At 37.8% G+C, this 15,134-nt stretch overlaps 1 protein-coding gene across 8 annotated transcripts in view; it reads right to left on the bottom strand.

Annotated features, from left to right (window-relative positions):
- LOC149319007 (WASH complex subunit 2A-like) overlaps positions 1 to 15,134 on the bottom strand; it is a 174,022-nt gene that overhangs the window by 145,154 nt on the left and 13,734 nt on the right. For 5 of the 8 annotated variants that reach the window (XM_089510917.1, XM_089510910.1, XM_089510912.1 and 2 more), the window contains exons 4-9: positions 13,129 to 13,299; positions 9,468 to 9,561; positions 8,177 to 8,230; positions 8,020 to 8,078; positions 7,068 to 7,112; positions 4,643 to 4,735 (exon numbers count right to left, since the gene is read on the bottom strand). In XM_089510917.1, coding sequence (XP_089367043.1) covers positions 4,643 to 4,735; positions 7,068 to 7,112; positions 8,020 to 8,078; positions 8,177 to 8,230; positions 9,468 to 9,561; positions 13,129 to 13,299 — 516 coding nt within the window. The remainder of the gene's footprint in view (positions 1 to 4,642; positions 4,736 to 7,067; positions 7,113 to 8,019; positions 8,079 to 8,176; positions 8,231 to 9,467; positions 9,562 to 13,128; positions 13,300 to 15,134) is intronic. The other 3 variants (XM_089510911.1, XM_089510914.1, XM_089510916.1) reach the window with 3 other exon arrangements.

The raw sequence follows: 15,134 nt of genomic DNA, 5'->3' as shown, positions 1-15,134 counted from the left end.
GAAGCGGTGGTGAAATAGAAGGTGTACAAATTAATAAGTTGAATATTAAACTTAAGGAGTTTACAGATGACTCCTCCTAATTTGGTGTCATCTGCAAATTTGATAAGTATGCTTCCAATTCTGTCATCCAAGTCGTTGATAAAGATGTTGAATAGCACTGGGCCCAGGATGGAACCCTGTGGGAGCCCACTGGTCACTTCTCTCCAGGATGAAAAAGAGCCATTGTTGAGCACCCTTTGGGTTCGATCAGTCAGCCAATTACAAATCCATGTAACAGTTACGTTGTCTAGCCCACATTTCACTACCTTGTTTGCAAGGATGTCATGGGGAACCCTATCAAAAGCCTTACTGAAATCAAGATATACTATATCCACAGCATTCCTTTCATCTACCAAGGTGGTAATTTTATCAAAAAAAGAGATCAGATTTGTCTGGCATGACTTCTTTCTCTGAAACTCATGTTGACTTTTTGTGATTATGGCATTGCTTTCTAGATGTTCACAGACTCTCTGTTTAATGATCCGCTCTAGAATCTTTCCTGGTATTGATGTCAGACTAACTGGACGATAATTGCTGGGATCCTCTTTTTCCCCCCTTTTTGAAGATGGGGACAACATTTGCCCTCCTCCAGTCTGCTGGGACTTCTCCTGTTCTCCAGGAGTTCTCAAAGATTATTGCCAATGGTTCCGATATGACTTTTGCCAGTTCTTTTAATACCCTTGGATGTAGTTCATCTGGTCCCGGAGATTTATATTCATTTAGATTAACCAGATATTCCTGTACTATCTCTTTACTTATTCTGTGCTGAAATTCCCCTAATCTGTCCTCTGCTCCATTATCCTCAGGTTGAGCACCCTTTTCCTTTTCTGAAAACACAGAGGCAAAAAAGGTGTTGAGTAATTCTGCCTTTTCTCTGTCTTCTGTTAGCATTTTGCCATTTTCTCCACGCAGTGGCCCTACCATTTTCTTCTTCTTCCTTTTGCTGCGGACATATTAAAAAAAAGCCCTTTTTGCTGTTTTTAACCTCTCTGGCAAGCCTGAGTTCATTCTGTGCTTTAGCTTTTCTGACTTTACCCCTACATGTGATTGCTGTTTGTTTGAATTCCTCTTTGGTGATTTCTCCATTTTTCCATTTCTTATACATGTTCAGTTTAAAAGTTAGTTCAGTTGAAAGTTCCTTAGTCATCCATCCTGGTTTCTTGAGACATCTCCCATTTTTCTTTCTCACTGGAACTGTTTGAAATTGCAAGTGAGAAATTTGCTAGACCTGGAGGATTTGGCTGAGTTTGACTTCCAGCAAACATCAGGATAGTTGAAGTCACCCATCATTACTACCTCTCTTTTTTCTGAATGTGTGGTCATCTGTTCTAGAAAGACATCATCCAATTTCTGTCTGACTTGGGGGTCAGTAGTAGACTTCCACAATAGCGTCCTTGTTGTTTCCTTCCCCTTTAATTTTTATCCAGATGCTTTCTACCTGGCTTCCATGATTGATGTCCTGGATCTCTTCACTGGTGTAAATGTCCCTGACGTATAAGGCTATTCCTCCTCCTTTCCTGTTTGGCCTATTTCTCTTTAAAAGGTTATACCTCTTTATTTCTACATTTCAATCATGAGACTCATCCCACCAGGTTTCAGTGATGCCTATTATATCATATTTGCTTTGTTGTACTAGCAGTTCGAGTTCATCTTGCTTGTTTCCCATGCTCCGTGCATTAGTGTAGAGACATCGCAGACCATGGGTCCCCTTTAGTTGCTGCCTGTGCAAGTTTTTTTGCCTCCCACTTCTGGGTCCTTGCACTGTTTGTCTTGTTCCCTCTATGACAGTTTGCCGATTTTCTCCAGCCCTTTTGGCTTCCAGAATACTGTCTCCCTCCCCCTCATAGCTCAGTTTAAAGCCCTCCTGATCAAATTCTTGAGACTATTGGCAAAAACGTTTTTGCCAACTGGCGTGAGATAGAACCCATCCCTTGCCAGAAGTCCTTCCTCATGGAACCTTAGTCCATGATCCAAGAATCCAAACCGTTCTTGGCGGCACCATCTGCAGAGCCAGTTATTCACTTCTGCTATTTTCTTCTCCCTTCTTGGACCATACCCTTTGACTGGGAGAAGAGATGAGATGACAACCTGTACATCCATCTCGTTTAACTTCCTACCTAGAGCCTCTTGAGAAATGGCAAAATTTAGCTCATTTTATTTAGCAAGGCAAAAAAGGCAAGGATTGTTTGGAAGTTGTTAACTGAAGAGAAGAGAAAAGGCATTGTGGTTTACCTAATTTGAAGTTGTATTATTATGCGGCCTGTTTACAGTGGGTTGAAGAATGGATCTTATTAAGAAATGATAAATTGTTGGAAATGGAAAATACAAAAATGAAGTTTGGATACCACACATTTTTGTGGTATGACAAACATAAGGTTAATACTGATTTTTGCCATCACTTTATAAGAAATTCCTTGTTTAGAGTATGGATTAAAGTTAAAAAAACAATTTTATAGACAAATACCATTATGGATTTCTATTCAAGAAGCTTTCTATAAAAGAACAAAAATGGATGGTCAGAGATGGTTAACATACAGGAATCTGTTAACATTAGAGAAAAACTCTTTAACATTGAAATCTAGCAAGGAATTAGGAAATGAGATCAATAAGAATTGGTTTCTGTATAGATAGATTTTTGAAAGATATAAAATTGATAAAAAAAGAGTATGATTTTACAGACAAGAAAAATGAACTTGATAGTATAATTTTTGATGATAAAAGGGTATATATTTCAAAATTTCACAAATTATTGAAGTAAAGGGATTTGGAACATGAAAGTGTGAAGCATTGTATGATAAAATGGGCCCAGGACACAAGAGATACGATAGAAATTGATCTATGGGAGAAATCCTAGCGTGATACTAATTCTTTCACACTTTGTCAAAATTATAAGGAAAATTATATTAAGATGATGTATCGCTGGTACATATCTCCAGATAAGTTAAGCAAAATGTATAAGAATGGAAGCGGCAATTGTTGGAAATGTTGCAAACACAGAGGAACTTTTTACCACTTTTGGTGGAAGTGTACAGAGGTGGGAAAATACTGGGGAAAAATACACACTCTGATATCAAAGATGTTAGGAATAACATTACCATTTAGTCCTTTATTATTTTTATTAAATATGACAGAATTGTTAGAAAAAGAAATGGAAAAAAATATACGTATTATTTTATATATGGTTACAATAGCTAGAATTTTTTATGCTAGTTATTGAAAGCAGAAAAAAACCAACAGAAAAAGAGTGGATAAGCAGATTAGAAGAAGCAATGGAAATGGACATACTGACGGCATCGCTAAAAGATCTGGATAAAGAAAAGGCAGAAAGGGAATGGGAATGCCTAAAAAGATATAAAGAAAAAGATTTATCATTATGATATATAACAACTCTTAAATTAGACATTTCTGTTGAGAAATGAAAAACCTTTTATTTGCAGATGTATACTCAGGAGATATGACATGGTTAGTAATGTAAATAATGCATTTACTTTGTGGAAGCCACTTTATAATAAAGTAGTATAATGTTTTAGATTTCCGTAGTTGTTTTTTGTGGTTTGGTATTGAAACCAATATTATATGTTTGTTGGTAGTGTTTGATATGTGATATTTGTTATCAATAAAAAATATTTAAAAAAAGAAAAGAAAGCATTCTGCACATGCTCAGGAGGGGTGCCGCTGTCAGATCTTAGGAAGCCAAAGGGAATATTTTTGCAGCTAGAGGCAGTTGGACAGTCTAAAGCTCTCTGCACATGCTGAGGGGTACCTTTGTTAGAACTTGGGAACACAGAGGGAGTGCCAAAACTATTTTGCTAGATCCATGACTGAGAAGTATAAATTTATATTATTATTTTTTTAATTATTACTGTTTTGGGCTTTTAGTTGGTCATGGCCTTCATATTTCTTGAAGGTCCTACATTTTGTCAAGGTTTTGTGGGAGACAATTATGGCAACCCAAGTTTATTTTTAAAAAAATATAAACTAGTGTTAAGACCAGCAAGTCTATTTGTTAGTAAGCCTTTGCCATGTACTCAAAAATAATCAGCAAGCCTCAAAAATAAGTATGTCTTAATTGCTCAGTGTCTATTTCTCCAAGACTCTTTTTCAGCAGCAGGTGAAAATGAATCAGCACTCTGAATATGGAAAAAAAACATTTTTGATCAGAGACAAAATCTTTTCTGTATCAGGAGAGGGAACAGGACCTGAGGTGGGGTTGGGCGTAAATGAAGCTGGCTGAATGAAGGACTCTATGAACTGAATTTGGCCTGCAGGCCAGACGTTTCTTATGCCTTCCTTGAGCTAAAGAAAACATGTAGTATTTGATAATTGATATGACAAGTAAGTAGCCACCAACACAAATACTTTCTATTCAAATATTGTGTTAGGCCACATATCAGGCAGGACCCAGACATGTTCACTTATTGTATTTCCAGTACAGTCTTATACAGCACCAGTCTTATACAGCATATAGGCTTAAAAAGCATGTGGCTGTTTCAGCATAAATGCATCACTGTAGCTTTGAATAGTTTTGGTGACATCAAAACAAGAAGAAAACATCCCTTTGGAAAATTTCCCATTGCAATCATACTATGAAGCCATTCCTTACCAGTTTTGTATTGTCTTCTGAGTCTTCATCCTCTTCTCCCTTTTCAGAGTCACCAAAAAGATCATCTTCTTCATCACTTATCAATGCTATTTTCTGGGGGCAGAGGGGGAATGGTAAACACTGTATCTGATGTTGCATGCAGCATATTGACAAAGCAATCTTCTCTCTGGTGATACTTAGCCAACTTCATAGATACTGTTTTTCAGTGAGTAGCTTCCCAATATTGAACCCTAATATAAGCCCTTGTAAAAGCATCCGCCACCCTGCTTTGACTTTTTGTTGCATTATAACTTGGAACTGAAATTGATTTAATTGGCACTGTCACCATTTACAAGGCATTCAACACTGTAAAAGTTCAAAATATTTTTACTGTGAGTGAAGTGTTAAGTAAACAAAAGCGCACTGGCACTTATCAGTTGTATTAGGCATTCACCACCAGCACTAGTCCAAGTCAACATTGGTAGAAGAACATTCGGCAGCCGTTAAAGTTCTCACTCTTCTTGAGCAGATCTCTATCAGCTTTGCACATCTGAATCCTGATTTGCCAACTGGTCTTGAGAAAAGTGTTCCAGCTTTATCAAGTTTGATGGGGAGCACTGTAGAACAGCAACTTTCAAGTGTTGCCACAGATTCCCATTCAGACTAAGATCTGGACTTTGACTGGGCCAAAGAAATTCAGGTTCTTCTTTTTAAACCACTCCAGTGCTACTGCAGCTGTGGGCTTACAGCCATTTTCCTGTTGGAAAGTGAACCTCCATACAAGTCCCCTACAGAATGAAATAGAGTTTCCTCTACATTTGCCCTATATTTGGCCCCATCCAACTTGCCATCATAACTGACCAGTTTCCCAGAGCCTGTAAGGGAAAAGCATCTCCAGAATATTTGGGAGCCACAACCATGCTGCACCATGGGGATGGTGTTCTTAGGGCAACATGCATTGTTTGTTTTGCACTATGCATAGCATTCTGAGGCAAGGCCAAAAAGTTTATTTTTGATCTCATTGGAGAACTTTCTCCCACATTTGCTGTGTCTACCACATTGTTGTTTTTTTTCAAAGTTCAAATAGTAATTGATATGGATCTGTTCTGTAAAGCCCTGCTTTGTCGATCATCTGAGTGAGAAATATACCATGGGGCTATTTCTCCTCTCTAACTATTAGATCTCTCTCGGCACCTTCGGAGTTACTACTGGCATCTTGTTCACTTCCTGATCAATGCCCTGATTACCCAGTCACTGAGTTTTAATGGATGGTCTTGTTTTGAGTTATGCTCCACTTTGTTGTAATGGATTAAGTGGTGGTCTGATGATGATTGTTGTTTCGGATATGCACTTTTAATAACCGAAGCCTAATTTATTCTGGACTTCTTTTAATAGCTCCTTGCTCTTTATGCTGCTATTTATTTAGATGTGCCCTCCAAGAAACTCTAGGACCTTCCAAAAACAGTTCTTTTTCATTTGAGATAATGTGTCACTCTTAACTGAGCACAGATAGATTCCATTTAACTACTTAGGTGACTACTGGAGGCAATGTGTTGCACCAGGGCTTATTTAAGCATACCACAGTAAATGAGGTGAATATTTTTGGAACTAAGAAATGCCAGTTTGTTTTTATTTAATCTTTTCACCAAAATAAAAATATTTTGTGTTGATCACACACAAACGTTGACTATCTTGTGTACATCAAAGCCAAATGAATCAATTTCACTTCTAAGTAACACATCAAAATGTGGAAAAATCCTTTTCTCCAAGGATTTTCCCACATTTTGATGTGTTATCTACAAGCGAAATTGGAGAAAAGAAAAAAGTGAGAGAAAGAAAATCCACATGATGTTATAGCATGGCGGTTATATAAAATTAGTTAACTGAAAAGAAGTGGAAGTTTAAGAAGATAGTGAGAGAAGAACTGTATAAGATAAATGTGTATATCTGCATGATTTTAGGTAAGATGGTAGGTATTATGTGGGATAAGGGGTGGATAGGGGACTGGGGTTTAGGGGCTTATATGTAGGTGTGTAAGTAATAGATGTTAGGATATGTAGTTTAAGGTATGATGTATGTGGAAGGAATGAATATAAATTTAAAGTCTTTATATGTCTTATATGTTTTGAATGGTTTTAACTGAAATAATTTTTTTTAAAAATGTGGAAAAATCCGAAGTTGAGAGAATACTTCCGCAATGCACTGTAACACTAGTGTTCTGTACTTTTTACAAATGTTGTTTATTTTAAACTTAACCCTGTGTGCTTTTAAATAAAATTTAAATTATTATTATATTGTACATATGCTAGGAAGACTTTATTTGTCTTTTGATTCCCTTGTCAGAGCCCTAATACTCAACAAGATGGCACACTATTTTCCCTCTTTGCACAGGCATCTGTGGTTATGATAAAGGCACAATAAATAGCAGACTGAGTACATTTCTTACCGGCCTCTGATCATCTTCACTTACATCCTCAAATTCTTCCAATTCCTGAAACACAAACGCAGCTTAAGAAGAAAACCTCTAAAGGTATAAATGCTGCTTCCTTTCCATCATTTATAGGAAAGGAAATATAATCATATTTTTACTAGAATACATTAGGACTTGGTTTACTTTGATTCTGGAGGCATACAATTATCTTTTAGATTTAAATCTTATAAGAATTATTTAGTTTAATGAAAGATAATCAAGACAAAAAAGAGTAATAGGCTTTATAAATAGGTGGAAATTTTAGTATGTGAGTTGTGGAGAGAAGCTGATACATTGAATATGAGTTAAGAAGAGACACACCAGAGAAGGCATTGGAAAGATAACATAGAAGGTTAAGAAAGTGAAGAAGTTATGAGTAGGTATGTCTGGAGAATGAGAGATAAGAGAAGAATGAGAAGAATGAAGATAGAGAATATGCAGGAGATGATAAGGAAATTGGAATAGTAGTTGTAGGGTTGAGGAACAAAGAAAGTTTAAAGGAAGAGTGGAAGTTTGATCCAATTTTTGGAGGGTATAGGACCAAGTAGCTGATTTACAAAAGGGTTGGAAAGAGAAGTGAGATAGCGTTGATTTGACTGAAGAACTTCCCTGAGCAAAGGACACCAATCAAACGAATCTTTTAGAGCATCTGTGTGTCAATGTTTAAGAATGTGTGGTTGTATCATTTTAAAACTCAATAAAAATTAAAAAATTAAGTCTAAAAAAGAGAAGAAAACCTCAAGTATACTGAAGCAGAATTAAGAATGTCCAAGTATTTTATTTATAACATTTTACCATATTAAAGATATATTAAATCTGGGATTACCAGCATGATAAACCATGAATTCCTGCCCTTTCCCAGGTGTTTAATTTCTTTGTTTTGAAGAAAACAAGACAAAAATACTGAGGATGAGACTTCTCTTCTTACCTCTTCAGCTTGTCCTTCACTGTCAATCATGCTCCCACGATCACTATCCATTGTACCTTCTGCTCCACAGAGGAAAGAAAAAGATTAATCTGAACTGATCATATTCCAAGTGCTTTTGTCCAGATCACATTTCAAAACAGGTACAACAGATGCTTACTTTGCTGTTGGAAGTTCCTGCCCCATAATCTGTAGAATGCCCCCAACATTCCACCTAGAGATTACATAATAACAGGAAAGAACTCATACTTGAACTCGCATTTTTCGCTTCTTTTCCCAATTTTTCTCTTTTTTGTCATGTAGTTTAGTTGATTATAAACTACAAAATGTCTCTAGTTCTTTGACAAAAAGTAACACTTGAATTGAAGCAAAAGAAATCCCCTCCAAGCATACACTGAATCAACTCTTGATGTGTAAGTGGAGTCATTCAAACACATGTAAGACTAAGCAAAAGAGCTCACATGTACAAGCAAGGAGCAGCAATAACACAAAGATTTCAACTCCACCACCACACAAGACTAGATATAAAACTTCAGGTGGGACTAATTTCTTCCTTGGGACAATGCCATTCTGGATCATCCTACATAAAGCACTACTGAATGAAGAGTTTGTTTTTAATATTGGCATCATCACATGTAGAACATATGTCCAAATAAAATTTATTTCTGCAAAGAACTCAGATGTCTGCTGATAAATTAGTCTGGACAGGTGCATAATATCAACATCACAAATGACAACCATACAATTTGAGGATACTAAAAATGCTCAACAATTATCACATACTGAAGCAGTAATCAAAGTACTACAGGACTGCTGAAAAAACAAAAGTAACAAGTCACTTTGAGAGCACTAAAAGCTGAAATACTATGAGGTAGTATTATAAATTATTATTATAGAATTTCCCAGGCACCAGCATATCCTTTAATGTAGATTTACACAACCCAGTACCCACTATATTTTTGCACTACAACTCCCATTAGATCTGGAAACCATTTCCTATGAGGGAAGACTTAGGGAGCTGGGGAAGTTTAGCCTGGAGAATAGAAGGTTAAGAGGTGATATGATAGCCCTGTTTAAAAATTTGAAGGGATGTCATATTGAGGAGGGAGCAAGCTTGTTTTCTGTTGCTCCAGAGAACAGTAACCCAGAACATTGGATGCAAGCTACAGGAAAAGAGATTCCACCTCAACATTAGGAGGAACTTCCTGACAGTAAGGGCTGTTCAACAGTGGAACACACTCCTTCCTCGGAGTGTAGTGGATTCTCCTTCTTTAGAGGTCTTTAAGCAGAGGCTGGCCATTTGTCGGGGATGCTTTGATTGAGATTTCCTGCATGGCAGGGGGTTGGACTGGATGACCCTTGCGGTCTCTTCCAACTCTACAATTCTATGATTCTATTCTATGATTGTATGATTCTTATTCCATCCTAAGTCATAAAACATTAGGCTCTACCTTCACTGGAGAGGTCACCAAGTCCAACATCGTCTTGCTCTATGAAGAACTGGGAGCCAATTAAATATGGCAGAGGCCTCTCAATGTAAAGATCCTGTAAGAAGGGAAATAAAGAGTTGTTTAGTGTCTAATAGCTAAGGAAGCCCTATGATATTCATGGGATCATCATGAGGTAACAGACAACATGAAGGCACATGCATAAACTACAACAGGGCTTTGGTACCCACTGCAATTTGTTTTCAGGACACTCTGTGGATACCAAAATCCATGGATGCTCAAGTCCCATTAAATACAGTGGCATAGTAAAATAGTGTCCTTATACAAAATGGCAAAATCAAGGCTTGAATTTTGGAATTTATATCTTTTTGGAATATTTTCACTGGTGGATAGAAAAATCTGAGGATATGGAGGGATATGTTACACAGATCAAACTTCACTTTTCAGAGATAAAGCTGCAGAAAACACCGAACAATTTGCATAGTCTCCTGTCATGACGCTATGTCCTGATTTCTAGGTTTCTTAACTACATTTGACTACCAGTATTGATTAAAAATTACCTCCAGGTAATGTGATGGATCTAATCTGCTGTGAGAGTAATACAAATCTCCAGATGTTACAGGACTGCAGTTCTAAGCATTTGTCACCAATGGCTATGCTGGATAGGGCTGGTGGGACTCACAGCTCTACAGCTACCCCCGAATAAGCTCAACAGCTGGAGGATCAAATTATTCCCATTCCAATCCAATATTTTACTAAATGTGAGTCTTTCTGTCCTCCTGCTAACATGTTGCATTGTGCCTTTATTCCAAAATACAAGTGAATTTCCATACATTCATGTATAATAATCAAGCCAAACGGTGAAAGATTCAGGGTAAATTTTAAAGGCAGCCTTTTTTCATTCATTAGATAAGTGAATGATCAAATTAATTATCAACAGTTATAGTCATGGTTGCTTATAGGCTGAATGCTATTTTGGTAGATGTTTTCCAAAATTTAAAATAAATGTGAATTTGTAGAGTAAAAAGCCAGATATCTATGTAAAAATTTCAACCTTAACAGCCAGTTCTGGGCATGTAGCCACATAAACCAAAACAAAGGAAATAAGAGAATCTGACAGAGAAAATAACAAACAGGTAATCTGTGTACAGAGAAAAAAAAACTATACTGCACTGCACAGCCACTGGCTAATTCATATCTAATGCAATCATCTGTTGGCAGACAAAAGCACAGTGATGGTCAGTGCTTGATCATTTATTGGCCTTGTACAGAGGGGCACTACAACCTAATTTCTTATTAGGTGGAATAACCTTTTTTGACATTAGGGGGGATTAGCTGGATCCATCTCTGAATGGGCAGATAGATGCTGGAAACAATATAAAAACTACCTTCTCACGTGCAAAGGTTAGGTTGTTCACACAGCCTCCAACTCAGTCAAACCTTTCTATGACAGCTTTTATTCTGATGCTGCGATTCTAGCTGTTAAATATTCTTGAAATATTGGTAAAACAGATGGAAAGAAAATGTCCACTCTCCATATTAAATAGATTATTGTAAATAGTCAATTCATGTCTGGATCATAAATGCATCCAAGGACTATATAATGGATAATGCAATGGATAGGGACATTGGTTCTTACCTGTGATACGTCCATTTCCAGTAGATAAGAGTCCCACATCCTGTAGTTTTTCTTAACCCTAGAAGGCCTTGTCTTGGCCTTCCAGGGTTCAGAAAAACTACAGGATGTGGGGCTTTTATCTACTGGGAAATGCAATGCCTGTGGAAGAATACCATTTTCCATAGATGCATGTTTTGACAAATATTATTTCCTCCACAGATGACATATGGGATAGAATGACCCAAAATTATGTATGTAAGATTTGTTATACATAATGGCCTTCATGAAATGTCTATATAATGCTTCAACAGATGGCATGAAATGGTAAGTTATATGCCGAGAAAATGAAAAGTCTATATACCTCCCCAAGGGGAGTGGAGGGGTACATATGCATATCTCTGTGTGTGCTCGCGCACACACGCACACATATGTTTGTTCCTTTTAATGTAATAGCCCAAAAGATTACTAAGCTGCATGGTTACTCTCCCATATTAAATAACTGGATATTTAAGAATACTTTACCATACTTAAGAACACTTTAAGAAAGGTAAAAATAGCCTCTTGACATGAATGTCTAGTTGTAACCAACTGTAGGGAGTGGTGCTCTTCTTCATTATTAACCCAACGATCCAGCATTGTCCCAGGACTACTACGGTGGTCATGTGGCCAGCATGACTGTACAAAACGTTATCTTCCCACTGAAGTTGTACCTATTTATCTACTTGCATTTGCATGCTTTCGAATTGCTAAATTGGCAGAAGCTGGGACTAGTGTCAGGAGCTGACTTCATTATGTAGCACTTGGGCCTCGAACTACCAACCTTCTCATCTTCTGTTTGTCAGAAATAGTGTCTTAACCAATTAGTCACCACATTCCCAAGAACACATACAGTGGACCCTTGTTATACGCTGGGGTTTGTTTCCAAGATCCCCCGTGTATAACAAAATCCGTGGATGCTCAAGTCCCATTAAATATAATGGCAGAGCAAAATGGTGTCCCTTATAAAAAATGGAAAATCAAGGTTTGATATTTGAAATTTATACTTTTTTTTAATATTTTCAAACCGTGGATGCTTGAATCCGTGTATAAAAAAATCTGTGTATAAGAAGGGCCGACTGTAATTGAATGTTAATTAAATCTTCCTGTTTGGACTATACCACTGTGAACAAGCTGGGAGCGCAAGTAGAGGGGCCTCCAAACAGGTACAAATTTCCTGACAAATGTTTAAAAAACCTTTAATCTCTCAGCTGAAAGAGAAAAGGGTGGGGAAATCACACCTACTTTAGACTGCCAATGTGGAAGATTTTAAAAGTGGATTAAACAAACTCACAGAGGACAAAATTAACAATGGCTACTAGTCTGTATTGTCTATAATACTTTCAGTTACAGATGCAGTACATTTCTCAATCTAGACATCTGCAGTCATCTAGTTACTATAGCAAGAAAAAGCTAGATCAAACAAATATTCGGCCTGGAGTCTTTTATAAGTTCTTAACAAATTCTACTTTATGATATTATCACTTTCTTAGCCAACATTACCAAAATGCAATGTGCATCCAATCAACTTTTTTTCACACTCACATAAGATACGAGACTTTTTAAGATACCAGACAATCAGTTTTTCAAACCAACAACAAGGATAAAACAAAAATTTCTCTAAAACAAAGTTCAAAATAGGTTTGAAATGATGGAAAATAGGTACCAAGATATTCTCTGACATTACAGCTGCAAACAATGAAATTTGCAAATGTGTTAACTAAACAAATAAAATGCATTGGTATGGGGAAAATATGTAAGGAAACAATTCAAATTACAAATTAACTAGAAGATGATAATGTGGAATTTGTAAGTCTTTTGTTACCTGAGAAGATAGGGAGGGAGCTAGAGCAGAACCTTATAAGCTATAAAAATGGAAGTTACTGGCATGATTCCAGGCTTTGGAACCACTTTTATACCCATTTTCCCCTCACTCGCTGCAAAACAAATACTCCCTGGTCCCTTTTTAGTGCAGATAAGGATGTAAACGTGAGGGACAAGTTCTGTTACCTTAGGCTCCAGTATTAATTCTACGCTTTCATTTGTTTCTTCTTCAGAGTCTGAATTTCCCGCTTTGATGTCCAGCTGTTCAAAGGCACTATCCAGAACCTGCAGCCCATAATTCACAGCTTCCTGGATTTTAGGAATCAAATCAACTTCCTTCTGTTCACGAGTTTTCTCCTTTAAAAGCAGAAACAGCCCATTTCACAGTTAACATCTGATTATATTCAAGTGTTCTAAAGTACAACAGAAGAAATAGGGGGTATTAGCCTACAATGTGTAGCTGGCTCAACAAAACTGGTTTACAAAGGGGCAAAGCAGATGGGCATCCTGGAGCAACCAGAAGCCGCTCCCGGCCTGATCACCCCAGGGCTGTGGCAAACACATGCTGCGGCCCAAGGGCACGTCCTGCCATGGTCCCAAGTGGACTGTGGCAAGGAGTGGAAAAGATCAGCTCCTTTTGGGCTGCCTTAGGAGGCCCCAGTGCAGCTTCCAGGGGACATATGTCTCCTAAATGCCATGGCCTCAAAACAGCCGGAAGCCACCGCCACCGCCCCCCCACCCGCCCCCCGTCTGCCCATCTGTTTCAGGCCAAAGTTCTCTATTTAATTAAATATCTTCATGCAGCTGAATTCATGTATAAAATAATCAACAGAATCTAATTACCAACAGCCATTTCCTATAAATTAAGAATAATTAAAATTCCAAGTGCTGAGCAGCAATCATTATGTTAGCAGCAATCATTATGTCATAAAGTCAGGATGTTCAATAAGAATAAGCTCTTGTCATAGGAGGAAACTATCCTATATACCCTAGACTGAACACAAATATGCTAATAACCCATTGTTAAAGAGTTATAAACCACAGATTGTAGTGAGTATGGTGTGACTGAAAACATGTAGGGCACAGGCTATTTAGGCTTTCATGTTGAAACAATTGCAGATTCTGTTTGTGGCCAGAAGGACATTCTTGGCCAATGCTGTTGACATAAATTAACGTGAATACTGCTCCACACACACAATACAGTACACTCTAACTGTACTGTTTGAATAGTTGTTAATGGCATCTATTCCAAATGCATCCAATTCCTCGACCATGTATAAAAGGCAAAGGACACTTGCCACCTCAAAGAATCATAAAATCACCCAAATGAATGGGACTGAAATGGCAATTTAAAGCACTCCCAAAAAAGCACACTCAATTTCTCTTTAAAGATCTTGAAGCAAGGTTCCACAACGCTGCAAGACAGTTTATTTCTGTCTCTAACAGCTGTTACCATCAGGAAGTTCTTTTTAATTTCTTGTAATTTAATTTAATGCAATTGAATCTCTTTTCTTACTATTTGAATGAACTGGTTCATGTCCAGTCTCTGGAGCATCAGAAAACAAAATTGCTCAGTCTTCTACAGACATCACTTCAGTCTCAGAGCAAAGAGCAGAAAATGTGCTGTGTTTGCAGGTTTAGGCTTTACTTTTCAACTGTTTTTTTAAAGGGGGCTTGTTTGGGGATTTTGTCTTCTTTTGGCCCTGGGTTCTTCCTGAGCACATGGTCAGAGGGAGCGGGACTTCTGCTGAGCCACTGACCTGATTGGGGGAGAAGCTACCAGCAGCGAATTCTATATAGAAAATAGATCATAGATGTGGCTGGGGGAGAAGATAACTGCTTTTATCTTTTAACTATTTTTAAACCAATGATCTGTTTTAATAATGTAATACAGTTGAGCCTCGCCTTACGTGGGGGACCCATTCCGGACCCCCCACGTAAGGTGAATTTTGCCTATGCTGGGGCTCGTGCACGCGGCGGTGTGACAGGGCGGCAGCGCGCGTGTGCCATGGGCATGCACCCGTTGTTCAAATGGGATGTGTCACCCTTTGCGGCCCACGCACTCCCTGCGGCTTGAGCACGTACTCTCAGGTCCGCTTATAGCACGCCCGCGTATAATGGGGTGCACTGTAGTTTATTTCTATTTTAACTGTGACTTTTGTAAGTTTTTAATTGTACTGTGTTTTCAAATT

This window comes from Sceloporus occidentalis, unplaced genomic scaffold (genome assembly GCF_023333645.1).
Source record: "Sceloporus occidentalis isolate IW3139 unplaced genomic scaffold, rSceOcc1.0.p SCAF_2, whole genome shotgun sequence".
Taxonomy (NCBI): domain Eukaryota; kingdom Metazoa; phylum Chordata; class Lepidosauria; order Squamata; family Phrynosomatidae; genus Sceloporus; species Sceloporus occidentalis.
Note: the sequence above shows the minus strand (reverse complement) of the source record. Positions and strands in the feature narration are given on the sequence as shown.